Source organism: Schistocerca cancellata, chromosome 2, assembly GCF_023864275.1.
Source record: "Schistocerca cancellata isolate TAMUIC-IGC-003103 chromosome 2, iqSchCanc2.1, whole genome shotgun sequence".
Classification (NCBI taxonomy): domain Eukaryota; kingdom Metazoa; phylum Arthropoda; class Insecta; order Orthoptera; family Acrididae; genus Schistocerca; species Schistocerca cancellata.
Window position 1 is genome coordinate 913864960 of NC_064627.1, and position 20679 is coordinate 913885638.

At 44.9% G+C, this 20679-nt stretch overlaps 1 protein-coding gene across 1 annotated transcript in view; it reads left to right on the plus strand.

The window, feature by feature from the left end:
• Positions 1 to 438: 438 nt before the first annotated feature.
• Positions 439 to 20679, plus strand: part of LOC126159875 (uncharacterized) — a 194325-nt gene continuing 174084 nt past the window's right edge. The window contains exon 1 of the mRNA XM_049916688.1: positions 439 to 677. Within this exon, the coding sequence (XP_049772645.1) occupies positions 439 to 677 (239 nt within the window). The remainder of the gene's footprint in view (positions 678 to 20679) is intronic.

Sequence of the window (20679 nt, forward strand, 5' to 3'; positions counted from 1 at the left end):
GATAGTTAGCATAGCCTTCACCTACGTTTGCTACGACCTAGCAAGGCGCCCTATTCAAGTGATATTGAGATTCTATTAATGTATCATCCAGAGCGATGTTCTACAAATATGGATTAAAGTTAAGTATTCCAGAAGCTACGTACTTTTATTTATAGCATTCATTACGAATCCTGTTTCAGACCTCACGCCAGCCTGCGTGAGTTTAAGCGCGTGCCTTTCGGCTTCCTCTCATTGTGTCTAGGCTGTCTTGTCTAGACACAACAGAAGGAATGGCAGCAGTTTCTCGTGCGCGCCCCGACAAGCCGTTTCATTTAACGGGCTGCAGGACCCTTCAGAATGAGCGCAACATTAGCCCATTTCCCGCACTGCGAGAGTCATTTAAGCGCCGCGGTCGCATCCGTTTTGGAGAGAGCGGCTCGAAGTCGGGCCGGCGCGAGAATGGGCGCAGAGCGGTCGCTCATCTGCCAGGGGGACGTCCGGGCGTCACGGTGTCCGGCCGCTGAATTGGACGCGGTCCGCGAGCCGCGGCCCGCTGTGTGCCCACGGCGGGGGGCCGCGTGGCGAATGTCTGCGAGCGAGCGCCGCGCCGCGCCGCCACGGGACCGGCTTGCAGCAGTCAGTCGCTCCTCGCCGCACACCAGCCCGCCGCTGCGGCTAAAGCCGTCGGCACACGGACCGTGCATCCGACCGTTGAGCGTGCCGAGTTTCTGACGTCATAGCGTGGAATGGCACGTTCGGGAGTCTTTCCGAACGTGCAGAGCAATATCTGGCATCTACTACATCTACATACATACTCCGCAATCCACCATACGATGCGTGGCGGAGGGTACCTCGTACCATAACTAGCATCTTCTCTCCGTGTTCCACTCCCAAACAGAACGAGGGAAAAATGACTGCCTATATGCATCTGTACGAGCCCTAATCTCTCTTATCTTATCTTCGTCGTCTTTCCGCGAAATGTAAGTTGGCGGCAGTAAAATTATACTGCAGTCAGCCTCAAATGCTGGTTCCCTAAATTTCCTCAGTAGCGATTCACGAAAAGAACGCCTCCTTTCCTCCAGAGACTCCCACCCGAGTTCCTGAAGCATTTCCGTAACACTCGCGTGATGATCAAACCTACCAGTAACAAATCTAGCAGCCCGCCTCTGAATTGCTTCTATGTACTTCCTCAATCCGACCTGATAGGGATCCCAAATTCAAGAATAGGTCGTATTAGTGTTTTATAAGCGGTCTCCTTTACAGATGAACCACATCTTCCCAACATTCTACCAATGAACCGAAGACGACTATCCGCCTTCCCCACAACTGCCATTACATGCTTGTCCCACTTCATATCGCTCTGCAATGTTACGCCCAAATATTTAATCGATGTGACTGTGACAAGCGCTACACTACTAATGGAGTATTCAAACATTACAGGATTCTTTTTCCTATTCATATGCATTAATTTACATTTATCTATATTTAGAGTTAGCTGCCATTCTTTACACCAATCACAAATCCTGTCCAAGTCTACTTGTATCCTCCTACAGTCACTCAACGACGACACCTTCCTGTACACCACAGCATCATCAGCAAACAGCCTCACATTGCTATCCACCCTATCCAAAAGATCATTTATGTAGGTAGAAAACAACAGGGGACCTACCACACTTTCCTGGGGCTCTCCAGAAGATACCCTCACCTCCGATGAACACTCACCATCGAGGACAACGTACTGGGTTCTATTACTTATGAAGTATCAAAGCCACTCATATACTTGGGAACAAATCCCATATGGTTAGGTTAGTGTTGTTTAACGTCCCTTCGACAACGAGGTCATTACAGACGGAGCGCAAGCTCGGGTTAGGGAAGGATGGGGAAGGAAATCGGCCGTGCCCTTTCACAGGAACCATCCCGGTATTTGCCTGAAACGATTTAGGGAAATCACGGAAAACCTAAATCAGGATGGCTGGAGACGGGATTGAACCGTCGTCCTCCCGAATGCGAGTCCAGTGTGCTAACCACTGCGCCACCTCGCTCGGTGAATCCCATATGCTCGTACCTTAGTTAGGTGTCTGCAGTCGGGCACCGAGTCAAACGCTTTCCGGAAGTCAAGGATATGGCATCCGTCTGATACCCTTCGTCCATGGTTCGCAAGATATCATGGCATGTCAGATATTCTGAGCGTGCGTCTGAGCGTTGACCAATGAGATGGCACAACGCCACTTACGTCACACGCACGCCGTCTCCGTTCAGTACAGAGTTGTGAGGCGCCATATTAGCATTCACTTCAAGCCTATATGTATATTTGCCGCTTCTGAGCACCAGCAAATTGAGAATCATTGGAAAACCCGTTGTTAACTGTGTTATTCGTTCCAATACAATAATGAGAAACATCATATTCGTGGCAAAAGAATTACTGTAACTTGCGTATTATGAGAGTAGGCTACTTGAAGGCAGTGACACACTGAAGATCCACCCAAAACGCATTGTTCTTGGTACAATTTGTTATAATTATATTGCAATTAGTAACATATCTACGATTAGGGTTTTCAGCAACGGATAGCATACTATGATTAGATGCGAGGGATGTGTTCCTGGTTCAGCCTAACGCGCCGGCACGGTAGCTCAGCGTGTTCGGTTAGAGGGTTAGATGGATCAACACAGAACCTTAACGGGTGTCATCGGACATCCACCCCGACCAAATTGAAGGAACAATACAGACCAAATTGACAAATTGAGACAAAAAAAAAAAAACGCGTAGCGTCACTGACTGTATGACTGTATTGAGTAGTTTGTTGGGGCGGTGGTTCGCGTCTTCACACTTCCAAATATTTTTCCTAACATTCGCGTTTTATTAGGTTCTGATACTTTATTATTAGTTTAATATAAGTATATACTATAATATTTGATGTTATGTAAATATAAGTTTACTTTTTTTTTTTTTTTTTTTTTGAGGGTGACTGTTCGATTGACTTAATCTACTGGACAGCTGGAGTGTATAAGACATGCAGAAGTGAATGGGGTCGAGACTTAGTAAACTCTGCTAGGACATAACAGGAAAAAAACTTTCTGATGGCAAAGCAATTGGGGGACAAGTCAGACTCACTAACTCACCTCACGGAATATTGTGATCTAGCATTAGGAGAAAATGGTTCAAATGGCTCTAAGCATTATGGGACTTAACATCTGAGGTCATCACTCTCCTAGACGTAGAACTACACTCCTGGAAATGGAAAAAAGAACACATTGACACCGGTGTGTCAGACCCACCATACTTGCTCCGGACACTGCGAGAGGGCTGTACAAGCAATGATCACACGCACGGCACAGCGGACACACCAGGAACCGCGGTGTTGGCCGTCGAATGGCGCTAGCTGCGCAGCATTTGTGCACCGCCGCCGTCAGTGTCAGCCAGTTTGCCGTGGCATACGGAGCTCCATCGCAGTCTTTAACACTGGTAGCATGCCGCGACAGCGTGGACGTGAACCGTATGTGCAGTTGACGGACTCTGAGCGAGGGCGTATAGTGGGCATGCGGGAGGCCGGGTGGACGTACCGCCGAATTGCTCAACATGTGGGGCGTGAGGTCTGCACAGTACATCGATGTTGTCGCCAGTGGTCGGCGGAAGGTGCACGTGCCCGTCGACCTGGGACCGGACCGCAGCGACGCACGGATGCACGCCAAGACCGTAGGATCCTACGCAGTGCCGTAGGGGACCGCACCGCCACTTCCCAGCAAATTAGGGACACTGTTGCTCCTGGGGTATCGGCGAGGACCATTCGCAACCGTCTCCATGAAGCTGGGCTACGGTCCCGCGCACCGTTAGGCCGTCTTCCGCTCACGCCCCAACATCGTGCAGCCCGCCTCCAGTGGTGTCGCGACAGGCGTGAATGGAGGGACGAATGGAGACGTGTCGTCTTCAGCGATGAGAGTCGCTTCTGCCTTGGTGCCAATGATGGTCGTATGCGTGTTTGGCGCCGTGCAGGTGAGCGCCACAATCAGGACTGCATACGACCGAGGCACACAGGGCCAACACCCGGCATCATGGTGTGGGGAGCGATCTCCTACACTGGCCGTACACCACTGGTGATCGTCGAGGGGCCACTGAATAGTGCACGGTACATCCAAACCGTCATCGAACCCATCGTTCTACCATTCCTAGACCGGCAAGGGAACTTGCTGTTCCAACAGGACAATGCACGTCCGCATGTATCCCGTGCCACCCAACGTGCTCTAGAAGGTGTAAGTCAACTACCCTGGCCAGCAAGATCTCCGGATCTGTCCCCCATTGAGCATGTTTGGGACTGGATGAAGCGTCGTCTCACGCGGTCTGCACGTCCAGCACGAACGCTGGTCCAACTGAGGCGCCAGGTGGAAATGGCATGGCAAGCCGTTCCACAGGACTACATCCAGCATCTCTACGATCGTCTCCATGGGAGAATAGCAGCCTGCATTGCTGCGAAAGGTGGATATACACTGTACTAGTGCCGACATTGTGCATGCTCTGTTGCCTGTGTCTATGTGCCTGTGGTTCTGTCAGTGTGATCATGTGATGTATCTGACCCCAGGAATGTGTCAATAAAGTTTCCCCTTCCTGGGACGATGAATTCACGGTGTTCTTATTTCAATTTCCAGGAGTGTACTTAAACCTAACAAACCTAAGGACATCACACACATCCATGCCCGAGGCAGGATTCAAACCTGCGACCGTAGCAGCCGCTTGGTTCCGGACTGAAGCGCCTAGAACCTCTCGACCACAGCGGTCGGTACATCAGGAGAAATAGTGAAAATACCAGTGAGATGAAAAAAAGCAATCTGGCCAACATTGTTTCACAGAATATCCATTGACGAGCATCCACAGCGTGGCCTCTGAGCAAAAGGAGAGAGGTCGTGGCGCAAGTACGAGTAATAGATGCAAAGTAAATGGAAAAAAAATTAAACTCATGCACACCGCATGCCAGAAACTGTTAGTGTGGAAGTAAAGCCGATGTATAGAGAGATGTTTCAGATTCTGAACTCTTGAATAAGGTTATTCAAGAGTACATGGCAGAACACAGAATCCGAATGGAAGCTTCAATAGTCAAATTTCGGAACGCTTGCCTAAAACTGTTTTGTTGGCATGTCAGCTTCTCAGATTGGAGTAATGGACGTCATAAGTTTTAATGATGGAGTAACAATCATACAAAAACCGTCAGCAGACTTGGAACCAAACAAGGAACAACAGGAGAGGTGGCCTGCTAAGGGTGGACAGGCACCTTGTCGCTGAAGCTGAAAAAAATGCTGAATGCATGACAAAGGGGGCCAGAATAATAAAGAAAAGAAAGAAAACTAAAGGCGATGAAAATGACACTCAGAATCGACAAGATTATGAGGCTGGAATGTTATCACTGAGAAGAAAATGACCTGTTAATCTTTAGTTTCACTTCCCATAATCAACGTTTTTTGCATACTTAGATATCACTATCTCATCCAAGATTTTACATCAATAATAATATAGTGCTTGGCTACACAGTGAATCACATTATTTAACAATGTATTAAATTTTTTAAGCTGGATAATGTCATACGTTCTTAAATTATTAGGAGTAAAATTGAAACCTCAAACATTTTTTTTAAAATAAATACACAAAATAGTATATTGGTAAATGTTACTGGTTTACTACTCGTATTTCATCAAGTTAACAATTAAAAGAATAAAATTTGTTTTCTCTTATTTTGAACTGCGTGGAAGTGCAGTGTACCTAAAATAAAAATTACACGTAATTCAGTACGTAAGAGGAAAATCCATATCCACTCCACTATATCTTTTATGGTTTTTAATTCTTTTCCACACAGCGTGCGCAGTATACTAATTATTGGGTTAAAGTTTCATTTCAGTATCTATTAAAGTTTTTGAGTTATGAAATTTCAAAATACTAGTAAAAGGCATAGGTGACGATGTCGAGGACGCCTTAAAAAATTAAACTGAAAGCATTAATATTCATTGGTTGGATAAAAAGTGTTATCGTTGCGTCGCAAGCACTATTATGTTCAATTATAATCCCTTCATGATAACAGCAAACAGGAATATTACTTTGATTTAGGGATCGCTATACATCAGTCTCTCAGTCTTGAACTTCATTGAAAGGTATTACTTTAGACTTGAGCGTGTAGTCAACAAAAGCTCTATTTAAGGCTTTCCTATCACTACCAGTAGCACTGCGGCGACCAGACGCCGATTCTGCCTGTCTGACGTCCAGACCACATCCAGCATCAAACACGTTGAAACCCGTCCGCCATCCTCACTTTCAATAACACCACGTGGCAGCATCCCTTCCCAGTATCTTCACAGAGGCCCCCTCGGGACTGAATGCTGCCTAGTGGCGTTCCGCGCACTTTACTCGATAAGGGGTGTATAAAAGTGGAGCAGAGACGAATGGAGAGTCGTTGATACGGGCCGCAAATGAGGAAATACAAGACTCATGAGACAGCGATATGTACAATTAATACAGATGGCGTTAATATTGCTTACACAAGGTATAAAGAGGCAGTTAGAGGCGCAGCTGCCACTTGTACTCAGGCGATTCACGTGAAAACGTTTCAGACGTGATTATGACCATAAGATCGGAGTAAACAGACTTTGAACGCGGAGTGGCAGTTGCAGCTAGACCCATGGGACACTCTATTTCGGAAATCGTTAGGGAATTCAATATTCCGAGATCCACAGTGTCAAGAGTGTGACGAGAATATAAAATTTCAGGTATTACCTCTCACCACGGATAACGCAGTGGCCGACGACCTCCACTTGAATAGCGAGAGCAACGGCGTTTGTGTAGAGTTGTCAGTGCTAACAGACAAGCAACGCTGCTTGAAATAACTGCGAAAATCAGTGCGGAACGTACGACGAACGTATCCGCCAGGACAGTGCTGCGAAATTTGGCGTTAATGGGCTATTGCAGCGGACGACCGACGCGAGTGTCTTTGATATCAGCATGACATCACCTGCAGCGCCTCTCCTGGGAACGTGACCATATCGGTCGGACCCTAGGCGCCTGGAAAATGGTGCCTGGTCAGATGAGTCCCTATTTCAGTTGGCAAGAGCTGATGGTAAGGTTCGAGTGTGATGAAGACCCCGCGAAGCCGTGGGTCAATGTTGGAAAAATTATACGTTTAAAGCCGGCGGCAGGCATAAAACGTCATCTGAAATTGTACTGAATGCTTTCTCAGAAAATTATTTTGAACAATTAGTTCCTGAGCCCACTCGAAGCGTAAATGGTTGCGATAGCATACTTGACCTTTATCAACAAATAATTCTGGACAAATAGTGAGTATTGTGACGAATACAGGGATTAGCGACCACAAGGCAGTTGCTGCTAGGCTGAATACCGTAACACCTACAACCATCAGAAAGAAACGCGAAGTATATCTATTTAAAAAAGATGATAAACATGCTCTTAACGCCTTTTTAAGAGACAGTCTTCACTCTTTCCGATCTGATCATGAAAGTGTAGAAAAGTTGTGGAATGTTTTCAAAGAGATAGTATCGACAGCAATTGAGAGGTATATACCACACAAATTAATAAGTGATGGTACTGATCCCCCATGGTACACAAAACGGGTCAGATCGTTGTTGCAGAAGGAACGAAAAAAGCACGCCAAATTTAAAAGAACGCAAAATCCCCAAGATTGGCAAAGTTTTACAGAAGTTCGAAATATGGCGCGTACTTCAATGCGAGATGCTTTTAATAATTTCCAAAACGACATTCTGTCTCGAAATCTGCCATAAAACCCAAAGAGATTCTAGTCATACATAAAGCACACCAGTGGCAAGACGCACTCAATACCTTCACTGCGCGATAAAAACGGTGAAGTCACTGATGACAGTGCCACTAAAGCATAGTTATTAAACACGGTTTTCCGAAACTCCTTCACCAAAGAAGACGAAGTAAATATTCCTGAATTCCAATCAAGAACAACTGCCAAGATGAGAAACATAGAAGTAGATATCCGCGGAGTAACGAAGCAGCTTAAATCACATAATGAAGGCAAGGCCTCCGGTCCAGATTGTATACGTCAGGTTCCTCTCAGAGTATGCTGATAAAATAGCTCCATATTTAGCAATTATATGCAACCACTTGCTCACAGAAACATCCATACCTAAAAACTGGAAAATTGCTCAAGTCACACCAATACCCAAAAGGGGAAACAGGAGTAATCCGCTGAATTACAGGTCTATATCACTAACGTCGACTGCAGTAGGGTTTTGGAGCATATACTTTATTCGAACATTATTTAGTACCTCGAAGAAAACGATTTATTGACACATAGTCAGCTCGGTTTCAGAAAATATCGTTCTTGTGCAACACAACTAGCTCTTTATACCGATGAGGTGATAAGTGCTATCGACAGAGTATGTCAAATTGATTCCATATTTTTAGATTTCCAGAAGGCTTTCGACACCGATCCTCACAAGCGTCTTCTAACCAAACTGCGTGCCTACGGAGTATCGCCTCAGTTGTGCGACTGGATTCGTGATTTCCTGTCTGAAAGGTCACAGTTCGTAGTAATAGATGGAAAGTCATCGAGTAAAACAATTAATATCCGGCGTTCCCCAAGGAAGTGTTATAGGTTCTCTATTGTTCCTGATCTACATTAGCGACATAGGAGACAATGTCAGTAGCCGTTTTAGATTGTTTGCAGATGGTGCTGTCATTTACCGTCTTGTAAAGTCGTCAGATGATCAAAACGACTTGCAAAATGATTTAGATAAGATATCTGTATGGTTCGAAAAGTGGCAATTGACCCTGAATAAGGGAAAGTGTGAAGTTATTCACATGAGTACTAGAAGAAATCAGCTAAATTTCGATACGCGGTAAGTCAAACAAACCTGAAGGCTGTAAATTCAACTAAATACTTAGGGATTACAATTACAAATAACCTAAATTGGAACGATCACATAGATAGTGTTGTGGGTAGAGCAAACCAAAGACCGCGACTCACTGGCAGAAGACTTAGAAGGTGCAACAGGTCTACTAAAGAGACTGCTTACACCACGCTTGTCTGCCGTATTCTGGAGTATTGCTGTGCGGTGTGGGATCCGCATCAGGTGGGACTGACGGATGACATCGAGAAAGTACAAAGAAGGGCAGCCCGTTTTGTATTATCGCGAAATAGGGGAGATAGTGTCACAGACATGATACGTAAATTGGAGTGGCAATCATTAAAACAAAGGATTTTTCGTTGCGACGGGATCTTCTCATGAAATTTCAATCACCAGTTTTCTCCTCCGATTGCGGAAACATTCTGTTGGCACCCACCTACATAGGGAGAAATGATCATCACGATAAAATAAGAGAAATCAGGGCTCGCACAGAAAAATTTAAGTGCTCATTTTTCTCGCGTTGTTCGAGAGTGTAACAGCAGAGAGACAGCTTGAAGGTGGTTCATTGAACCCTGTGCCAGGCACTTTATTGTGAATAGCAAAGCAATCATGTAGATGTGGATGCAGGTGTCATCAACGCACTATGCAAGCTGGTGGCGGCTCCATAATGATGTGGGCTTGGTTTACGTTGTCCATCTGAACCGATCATTGACTGGAAACGGTTATATTCAGCTACCTGGAGACTATCTGCAGCCATAAATGGACTTCATGTTCCCGAACAAAGTTGGAATTTTTATGAATGACAATGCGATATATTGCCTGGCCACAATTGTTCGCGATTGGTGTGAAGAACGTTGTGGTAAGTTAGAGCGAATAATTTGGCCACCCAGATCGCCCATCATGAACCCCATCGTACATTTATGGGATATAATCTAAAGGTCAATTCGCTCACAAAAACCTTTACCGGGAACACTTGAACAGCTATGGACGGTTGTAGAAGCAGCGTGGATCAATATTTCTGTAGGGGACGTCCAACGAGTCCATGCCACGTAGAGTTGCTGTACTACGCCGGCAAAAAAAGGTCCGATAGGATAGTAAGAGATATCACGTGACTTCTGTCAGCTCAATGTATACTGACATAAGCGATTTTGATAGAAGGCTGATTGCTACGGCCAAACACCCAAGAATGGGCATGGAAATAGCGAAGCTGGTTGACTGTTTGCGTGCTTCTATGTATAGGAAAGAGGTCGAAGGGCAGCGAAACCACGGGTAGGCGATAAGGTATTGGATATCTATGTCTTATCACAGAACTTGGAGGTCGGATGCTTGTCGGCTCTGTAAAGTAAGACAGACGGCGATCTAGAGTAGATCTGACTATAGGGTACATTGCTGATGTAGGTACATGTCTTTCAGACCATACCGCTCACCCCTCATTGTTGACTTGGGGGTCCGCAACAGGTGGTCACTAGGTTTTGCCTTGTTGACCCAAACACATCGCCATTTATGGTTCCAGGGGGCACGAGATCATCGAGATTGGGTCAACTGAAATGTGTCACTCGGTCACATGAACCATGTTTTTTGTTACAATAGGTCGATGATAGTCTGGGTACGTCGTTTTACAGACGAACAGCTGGTCGAAACACGCAGCGCAGCGCACCACCGGCGCTGGCTCCTAAGAACAGTATTATGCCGCGGGGAACATGCATCTGGACTTCTGTGAGATTTATGATATTTATTTATTTATTACAGCCTATTATCTTAAAAGCTAAAATAGGCCACACAAATCTCATTTCCTTGGAGAGTAATAAAATACTTATTAACTAGTTATTTCTGATAGTTAATTTTTAAAACACTACAACTACTTCTACTAATACAAAACTATAATAAAACCCTAACCAGTTACCTATTTCTACTAATACTACTACTTATGATAGTAATCGAAAACATCACAATAACTGTGAAATACCTGAACATTGCTGAAGACAGTCTGCATACCTTCATATTGATTTCTTCCTCGCCAGTGACAGCATCTTCCAGCAGGGTAACTGTCTGTGTCACAAGGCCTGAACCGTGGCACAGTGGTTTCAAGAGCATCATAGCGAAATCAGGTCGATGTCTTGGCCACCAAATTCACCTCATCTGAACCCAGTGAAGCACTCCTGGGACATTATCGGGCATAACTACGCGCCCTCGTATAACGACCCGTAATTTACGGCATATGCGTGACCTGTTTGTAGAAATCTGGTGCAACATACCTCCGGATTCTTTGCGATAACTTGTCTAATCCATAATACACAGAATCGCTGCTGTATTTCGTTCCAAAGGCGGGTCAACAAACTATTGAGCAGGTGATCATAATTTTTTGGGTCATCGGTGTTTATCTCCTCTAAATTTTATCAGCTTTATTGAAATATGAAAAAATATTACACAAAAGGATCGAACTGTCAAATTTCCATTATGTTGCAGCACTGTCCAGATTTAGCATTACTCAAGCGCTGTACAGCGTCAATTCATTTTACTACTAGTACAGATCAGCGATAACGTATGGTTGAGGAAAGAGGAAAAAATGAATAGGTAGTGTCGAGAAACAGTACACACTATAGCCTCCAGCATGGAGGGAGGCAGCAACTGTAATTGGTAGCCGGCCGGAGTGGCCGAGCGGTTCTAGGCGCTACAGTCTGGAATCGCGCGAACGCTACGGTCGCAGGTTCGAATCCTGCCTCGGGCATGGGTGTGTGTGATGTCCTTAGGTTACTGAGGTTTAAGTAGTTCTAAGTTCTAGGGGACTTATGACCTCAGAAGTTAAGTCCCATAGTGCTCAGAGCCATTTGAACCATTTTTTTGTAATTGGTAGTCCATGGTGCTCCAGGCGTAGTGGCACTGTTGTGTGAACTGGAGTTGTAAAACTACGGTAGGGGACCGTAGACTATCTGAAGTAACCGTAGACAATGCTAGTTTTCTTAACAGCCATGGTCGGTTAAGACCGTAATGGCGTTGCCTAAACGTTAGATGTGTTCCATACTCATCGTGCGTTACCTCCTTTCAATCGTTTTGTTTTTGTATCGATCAGTGTCTTATTATATTCTTCTTGAAAACGGAAGCGGTGAACCGTCTAGAAACTGAGTGAGGATATAAAAAGGACGCGTAACCTACGGAACAGTTCTGTTCTACTTAGTTATCCTTCTGTCTGTTTCTTAAAACTGAAAAGTCGGCATTTAACTCAGGATTTACTCGAAAATTGTTAATTTATAGCCTAGAAAAAAGGGATGATGAAGAAATTTCTACTGAGTACAAAATAATAACAACAATTATATAGACTTTTTTAGGTTTGTGCATGTAAACTGTACTTTTATCAACAGTAACTGCCTTAGTTACATGAGCTGCAGAAGTTGCTAGATCACTCATCAAACGTAATTTATACTTTTTGAGGCTGTAAATTACACTATAGACTAACACAGATGGTGTCCAGTTCTAATTATGTCAAAACAGTGAAACAAAACACAGAGACAAATCGTCGGCTCCCATTTCTCTGTCTCACATTCATTCATGTTTCTTTCTCTAACAGTTCTACCAGTACTAACGATAATCCTACCATTTACTATGTCATTTATGTACTGTACCAAAACTACCGATCCGTAGTTTTTGTATACTGTTTTGGATACTGCAAATTCCAAACTCATGGTACGTAACGTAGTTGTAAAATCCTGCACGACCGAGTGAAAAGTTGTCTGTCCTCTCGGGTGCTAGTGGAGTGGGCCGTTGATAATCTGTAGGGCTCTGAGAATAGCCCTCCAGTACCCATCGATTCCATATTCGCATGACATCGTATGGTTCCAACCAGTTTTAGCAGAAACATCACTGAAAAGTAAATCGTAGTCTCGATGCGTCACAAACCTGCATCTCTCAAAACCGGACACATGCTGGTATACGCTTCTCCTTCATACACGAGGCATAACGCGAGCTTCTCACAAACAGCCAAGTTTCAAATCTATTTGTTTGCCAAAAACCTAGTGTGTAATCTTTCATTATGTACTGGATGGTTATGGAGTCTTTCCTACCTGCTGGAATATTAATCATTTACGTGTCCAGTCACGTACTCACCTCAGATCAGATTCACATTTTTTACATGCCACTTGACAAGTCCGCCAGAGGCAGTGCTAGAAAAATATCCAAGTATAAAATTAATGAAGTTTATTGTTCTACACATAAATGATCTTTTCTAATGATGTTTAGTTGGAAACAGTAACAGAGAACGCGCCACTTCCTGAATATCGATAGAAAAAAATAATATCTGGAGGCCGAAGGCTTGAAATTGTCACAGTAGATTGAGAGTTCCAGAATCCAATGTCCTGTACTAAACATGCCACAAAGTCCGGAAGGGATGTGCAAAAATTTAAGTTCCAAGAGGAGAAAGGACAAATGTTTAAATCTGGCCCACTGCCGATGAAAAACATAGACTAGTATTACAAAGTGCAATTGCTGGTGACGAAGTCGTTGGCTACCTCTCTTAGGGGTTGAAGCCACGAGTGGCGTAGGTCGAAGCAGGCAGCTCGTGGAGGTGGAGGTCGACGTGGACGGCAGCGGCTGCAGAGGGAGGTCTGATTGTGGGAATGCTCTCGCAATCGACGCCTGGCTCAGGAAACTCTCGCGGAGTGAACTGCTCCAGCGTAGCCCTGGCGCCGGTCTAAACACTGCCCTTGACACCAAGACACTGGCGGCACTGCTTTTGGTCACGAGGCCTGAGGAGGAGAAAGGTCCACGTGGCCAGGGACCTCTGGTGGCGCTCGGGTTGCCGCACGGTGGCCTTGCAGAGCGCGGCGCTGCCTTGTCTGTCGTCTGAAGGAGGCCCATGTCCACAACTCCTGTCTGTGTTGTTGTTTGCTGGCCGAGTAGACACAAGGCCAGCATTGCCTTTATGGTGTTTCAGTATTGACTGCCAACAGTGCAGTCACATAACATCTTCGTCAATGGCCCATACATGACTCAACGATGGTCAGTGTGGCCAGGGAGTGCTGACAAGAGACGTGGTCAGTTTGAGCAGCAAGTGGCTAGGTGTGATTTCTCAATTTAATCGTGCTTTTATACTGAATGCGTCCCTTGTTAAATGCAAGCAACTTTGATACTTAACTCTGGTAACAGGTTGTATAATACACTCAAGAGCCAAAGGAATTGGTACACCTACCCAATATCGTGTAGGGCCCCCGCGAGCACGCAGAAGTGCCGCAACACGTCAGGGCCTGGACTCGACTAATGTCTAAAGTGGTGCTGGAGGGAACTGACACCATCAATCCTGCAGAGCTGTCCATAAATCCGTAAGAGTCCGAGGGGTTGGAGATTTCTTCTGAACAGCACGTCGCAAGGCATCCCAGATATGCTCAATAATGTTCATGTCTGTGGAGGCTGGTGGCCAGCGGAAGTGTTTAAACTCAGAAGAGTGTTCCTGGAGCCACTCTGTAGTAATTCTGGACGTGTGGGGTCTTGCGTTTTCCTGCTGGAAGTGCCCAAGTCCATAGTAATGTACAATGGACATGAATGGATTCAGGTGATCAGACAGGATACTTACGTACATGTCACCTGCCAGAGTCGTATACAGACGTATCACGGGTCCCATACCACTCCAGCTGCACACACCCCACACCATTACAGAGCCTCCACCAGCTTGAACAGTCCCTTGCTGACATGCAGGGTCCATGGATTCATGAGGTTGTCTCCATACCCGTACATGTCCATCCGCTCGACACAATTTGAAATCAGACTCGTCCGACCAGAGAACATATTTCCAGTCATCAACAGTCCAATCACGGTGTCGACGGGCCCAGGCTAGGCGTAAAGCTTTGTGTCGTGCCAGTCATCAAGGGCACACGAGTGGGCCTTCGGCTCCGAGACCCCTCATCAATTATGATTCGTTGAATGGTTCGCACGCTGACACTTGTTGATGGCCCAGCACTGAAATCTGCTGCAACTTGCGGAAGGGATACACTTCTGCCATGAACGAATCTCTTCAGTCATCGCTGGCCTCGTTCTTGCAGGATCTTCTTCCGGCCGCAGCGATGTTGGAGATCTGATGTTTTACCGTACTCCTGATATTCACAGTACACTCTTGAAATGGTCTTACGGCAAAATTCCCACTTCATCGCAACCTCGGAGATGCTGTGTTGCATCGCTCGTACGCCGATTATAACATCATGCTGAGACTCACTTAAATCATGATAACCTGCCACTGTAGCAGCAGTAACCGATGTAACAAATGCGCCAGACTGTTGTCTTATACAGGCATTGCCGACCGCAGCGCCGTATTCTGCCTGTCTACATACCTCTGTATTTGAATACGCAAGTCTATACCAGTTTCTTTGGCGCTTCAGTGTATTTTATATACACCACCGGGGAAAAAATTAAGCCTGCAGAAGTGAAAGAGGTCACGGAACGAAATTTCACGGGTTCAGAGAGTCTGTGGTGTTCTTTCAGTGATTATCAAATCGAGTCAGATTTACAAAGAAAGAACTTAGCACCCTTAACAGTCGCAACACATCTGGTCTGGATTCAATTTGGAAAAGCGTCATAAAGCGATTGTATCCTGTCCTGAGGCAAGCTGGCGCATAACTGTTGTAACTGGTCCTTGATTTCTTGATACTGTCACTGGAACGGACACAAATTAAAAATACCTGTGTAACGACTAATTCGTCTGTTTCCTATGGGAGTTTACCACAGCACTCCTGAGCACCGTCAGTACGCGGTGGAACGTCATCTTACTCTGATGCACCGAGCGAGGTGGCGGAGTGGTTAGCACACTGGGCTCTATAACGGTACTTTGCGGGCAGGCGTGTCAATTAGCATCATATTACTTAAATTCGGGGATAAATAGGCTTTATTTTGGAAGAATTGAAAAGGGGAAAGTGATACGAAACTTTAATAACTCCACAGTATTACTAAGAAGCAATATAATCAAAAGTAATAAAAAGCAAAGTAGCAAAGACCAAGTGGGACAGAAAGATATAGGGGCGCGTTTGTTTTTTAATACATATAAAAGAACATGTAACACATTATTCAGCAAATCTACCTCCAGTTATCGCGATCGGGCTAGTCGATGAAAAAGTGGTACGCGGCTGCGAAATTCGTTAAGGAGGTTATTTAAAGACTCTTCAAGCACGTTTAAAATACATTACGTGTGACGAAGTGATCAGAGACGTTTATTGTCGGGTGAAGTGAAAATGATTCCGACAACGTAATTCGAACTTCGTGTTAGCTGGGAAAACTACTCTCGGGAAACTATTATGGTTGTGGAACCCACGAAAGTTGTACGCAACAGAAAGCTATAGTTTACGTAATTCTGCATTTTATAAAATTGTGATACGCGTGTGCGCGGAACATTAAGAGAATCTTATCCTTGGACGGTTGCGGGGGTAACTGATGCAAACAACGCGCCAGCACAAAAATAGTTCGCTTATTAACCGCCAGATATTAATTAACAGGGACCTAAAATACTAAAAACAGTGCATACACCGTTAAATTGAACCCTGCGTGTGAAAGACATTCACATCGAACATTTCGAGAGCGAAGAATAGACATTTAAGTGCCGAATTGAGAGCCTGGGTCGTGTCGATATTTGGACATTATATGACACGCGATTCAGAACACGATATCGACCTTTCTAATACTGAAAAGAAGGATAGGATCATCACCTCCAATCCCGATTCATATTTCATATTTAGTTAGTGAAAGGAAAAGTGTTAATAAACAAACTACATTTCAATTTTATCCACGATTTTGGCTTCATTACGTAGTCTTGACTACATGATAAACAATATCTGTGGAAGTTGTATACAACGTATCGTCATAATATTTAGCCAACCAATATTGTGGGACACAAGAAAAATATAAATGCATGAAACTGTTCTTACAGCGGATGTATAATGTGTGAGTGCGACGAACTATATTGAGAATCTTAACATCCATTACGTACTTGCATGTATACCTGCGAAAATGGTCTTGTCGGTACATCAGCATAGAGTTCGAATAGAATCGCTGGAACATTGCAAACCATTCAGATTAATCGAACATCTAAATACACATAATGCTGGTATCACCAGGATGTGTTCTTTCTCCTCAACCCCGTGGCAGTAATTGAATTAAGAGTCAGCCGGGAATTGTAAGTAGGCTGTTTAGGTTTTTATATTGGTAACGCCACGTAGCGCTCTGCATGAAAATCACTGGCTGTGCTGTGTGCAGTCTGTGGCTAGTTTGCATTGTTGTCTGCCATTGTAGTGTTGGGCAGCTGGATGTTAACAGCGCGTAGCGTTGCGCAGTTGGAGGTGAGCCGCCAGCAGTGGTGGATGTGGGGAATTGAGATGGCGGATTTTTTAAGAGCGGATGATCTGGACGTGTGTCCATCAGAGACAGTACATTTGTAAGACTGGATTTCATGAACTGATATATATAATATGACTTTTGAACAATATTAAGGTAAATACATTGTTTGCTCTATCAAAATCTTGCCTATCAGTAGTTAGTGCCTTCAGTAGTTTGAATCTTTTATTTAGCTGGCAGTAGTGGCACTCGCTGTATTGCAGTAGTTGGAGTAACGAAGATTTTTGTGAGGTAAGTGATTTGTGAAACGTATAGGTTAATGTTAGTCAGGGCCATTCTTTTGTAGGGATTTTTGAAAGTCAGATTGCGTTGCGCTAAAAATATTGTGTGTCATTTTAGTGTTGATCAGAACAGGTAAAGAGCGAAATGCGAAATGTCTGAGTACGTTCAGTTCTGCTCAGCTGTTTGAAAATCAAATAACGTAGGGGCTTACCAGCACAGTAATTCATTAATTTTTCTATGGGGACGTTTCATATGTCGACCCTTAGCCGAGGATACCTTACTGGAATCTTCTGATTTTTTCTTGTAGTTTGTGTAATTAGTGTAGGTTTTGTGATTCTTGAGTTTCTCCCGGCGTATTTGATAATCAAAATATCCACGGGTGTACTGCCGGTCTACAGTGTCCAACGGGCACAATATTTCGGCGATCATACACGTCGCCATCATCAGGTGAACTGACGGACTGAGCTCCTGTGAACGTGCCGGCACGGAGATCCGTACGCTATGGCTGCTCAGAGGGAACTGGGTTCGGTCGCGGTGGCGGCAGATTTAAATACCCTCCTCCCGCGGCGCGCTCCCTCCGCCGTCCGCGCCCCGCGCCACGGTCGCGCGGTGGAACAGATTGCGACGGCGTCTGAGATGACGTCGGTGTGATGGCTCTGTCCGCCGTGGTCGTCACAACTATACGTTTGCTAGATTTACTCTTGATTAACCCAATCGCTGGTTCCCAAGCCTTGCTGAGATTATAGCCACAGTCACGGTTTATGAGGTCGTCATTGGTGCGAATTTCAATGGCCTCTCTAACAACGCTGTCCCAGTATCTCGACGTCTGTACCAGAATCCTCGTGCGGTCATACTCCATGGCGTGATTTTCCGACAAACAATGTTCAGCGACCGCCGACTTGCTCGGATACATCAGTCGAGTGTGCCTCTGGTGTTCACGGCATCGATCCTCGACGGTACGCATCGTCTGACCAATATACGACTTGCCACATTGACACGGAATCTGGTACACGCCGGCCTTCCTCAAACCGAGGTCATCTTTGGCGTTCCCCACCAGTGCACGAGTTTTATTTGGAGGACAAAACACAGTTCCGACCTGGTGTTTCTTCAGAATGCGGGCGATTTTCCCCGAGAGTGCGCCTGTGTATGGAATAAATGCAGTGCCTACCTCCTCCCTCGTGACTTCATCCATCTCAACAGGTTGTGCTGCAGTGGTTGGGCGGAGAGCACGTTGAATCTGCCACTCTGAGTACCGATTTTTTCGAAATACAGTTCTCAGGTGTTCCAATTCCTGGGGTAGACTCTCTGCGTCAGAGATAGTGCGCGTCCTATGTACTAGAGTTTTAAGTACCCCGTTCCTCTGTGAAGGGTGGTGGCAGCTGTCTGCGTGCAAATACAGATCAGTCTGCGTTGTCTTCCGATACACCCCATGACCTAGGGTGCCGTCAGCCCTTCTCTTGACCAAGACGTCAAGGAAAGGTAATTTACCCTCCGTTTCAGTCTCCATAGTGAATTTGATGGGTAGCCCACTCTCACCAGTGGTAGCGAATTTGTACATGGAGAACTTCGAGGAGGAAGCCCTGTCGTCATCCGTATGGAAACCTACTTGCTTTTTTCCGTTACGTGGACGACACGTTCGTCATCTGGCCACATGGTATGGATAAACTCCTTGACTTCCTTACACATCTAAACTCCATACAACCCAACATCAAATTCACAGTTAATGCAACAAATGGGACAAAATATTCAAAAGTTAGACACAATGGAACAAAATCTTCAAAAGTTAGACACAATGGAACAACACCGGAGACAAACACAGCAACAGTTAGACGCAATGGAACAAAAGCTTCAAAAGTTAGACTCAATGGAACACACGCTTGAACAAACACGTGAAGGTTTAACTGCTGAGTTACTTAAAATCGAATCGAAATGTCAAAAAGTCTCTAATGACGTAAAAACACAAATTTGTGAGCATTCCAACCTATTTTTTCGCGTCATGAAAATGCACTACAGAATCACAAAGCAGCCATAAAAGAACTGCGAACTATTGTTCATGAAAATCACGACTCCTTGCAAGCTAAAATTGACGCAGATGCATCTACCGATTCGGTTACGCAACTTGCAAAAACTCAGGAAAACTTAAAAGGACACAGTAGATACGATTTCAACACAATTGGACACTCTGAAACTTGGTTCAGAAAAACACACAGAGGAAATAATTTCACTATCGGATAAAGTAGCCGAACTTTCAGATCAGTTCACTAACTTATCTACAAAGGTAGATGATGATCTGAATGACACAAGACCTGTAGCCTTCACTGACACTGAAGAGTATGAACAAATTAGAAAATTCAAACAAAATCAAATCAATACACAGTACAAAAGAGAAATCCGGGAAGTACAAGATCAGTTGGCACAAGTAATACAAGAATTACATATTTCAGAGGACACTCGCGCTCCAGTAGGGGAAGAGGGACATAGCAATACGGAACAACCACAAAATAATAACACAGGACACTTCGAAAATTATGAAAGAAATTGGCAAGGCGCATTGGATTTTGAGATGGAACCGCCGAAACGAAGTAACAATGAGCGATGTGCGACTCGCCGACACGATGATTTTGACTATAAGCTGTTCATTACTACACGTAAATTCAAAACATTTAAGAATTCTGGCAACGACATTCATCCACAAGCATGGCTTCATCAATTCTCTCATTGTTTTCCTCCCAACTGCTCATTGGAGCACAGATTAGAATTTATGTATGGCTATTTAGAGAATGAACCAGCTGTAAGAATGCAATCGGTCATTCACGATTGGCTCAGTGAAGGTGAAGTTTATCATGCCTTCCTCTCAGCGTATTGGTCTCAAGCTACACAAGACCGAGTAAAACATAGCATCATAATGATGAAACGTTTCGAACAATCTGAATTTTCCAGTCTTGTGAAATATTTTGAAGACATGTTGCATAAGAATCAGTATCTTTGAAACCCATACAGCCCCTCAGAACTCATCCGCATTTGCTTAATCAAATTGCCTGAACATTTACGACATATTACACTCCTGGAAATGGAAAAAAGAACACATTGACACCGGTGTGTCAGACCCACCATACTTGCTCCGGACACTGCGAGAGGGCTGTACAAGCAATGATCACACGCACGGCACAGCAGACACACCAGGAACCGCGGTGTTGGCCGTCGAATGGCGCTAGCTGCGCAGCATTTGTGCACCGCCGCCGTCAGTGT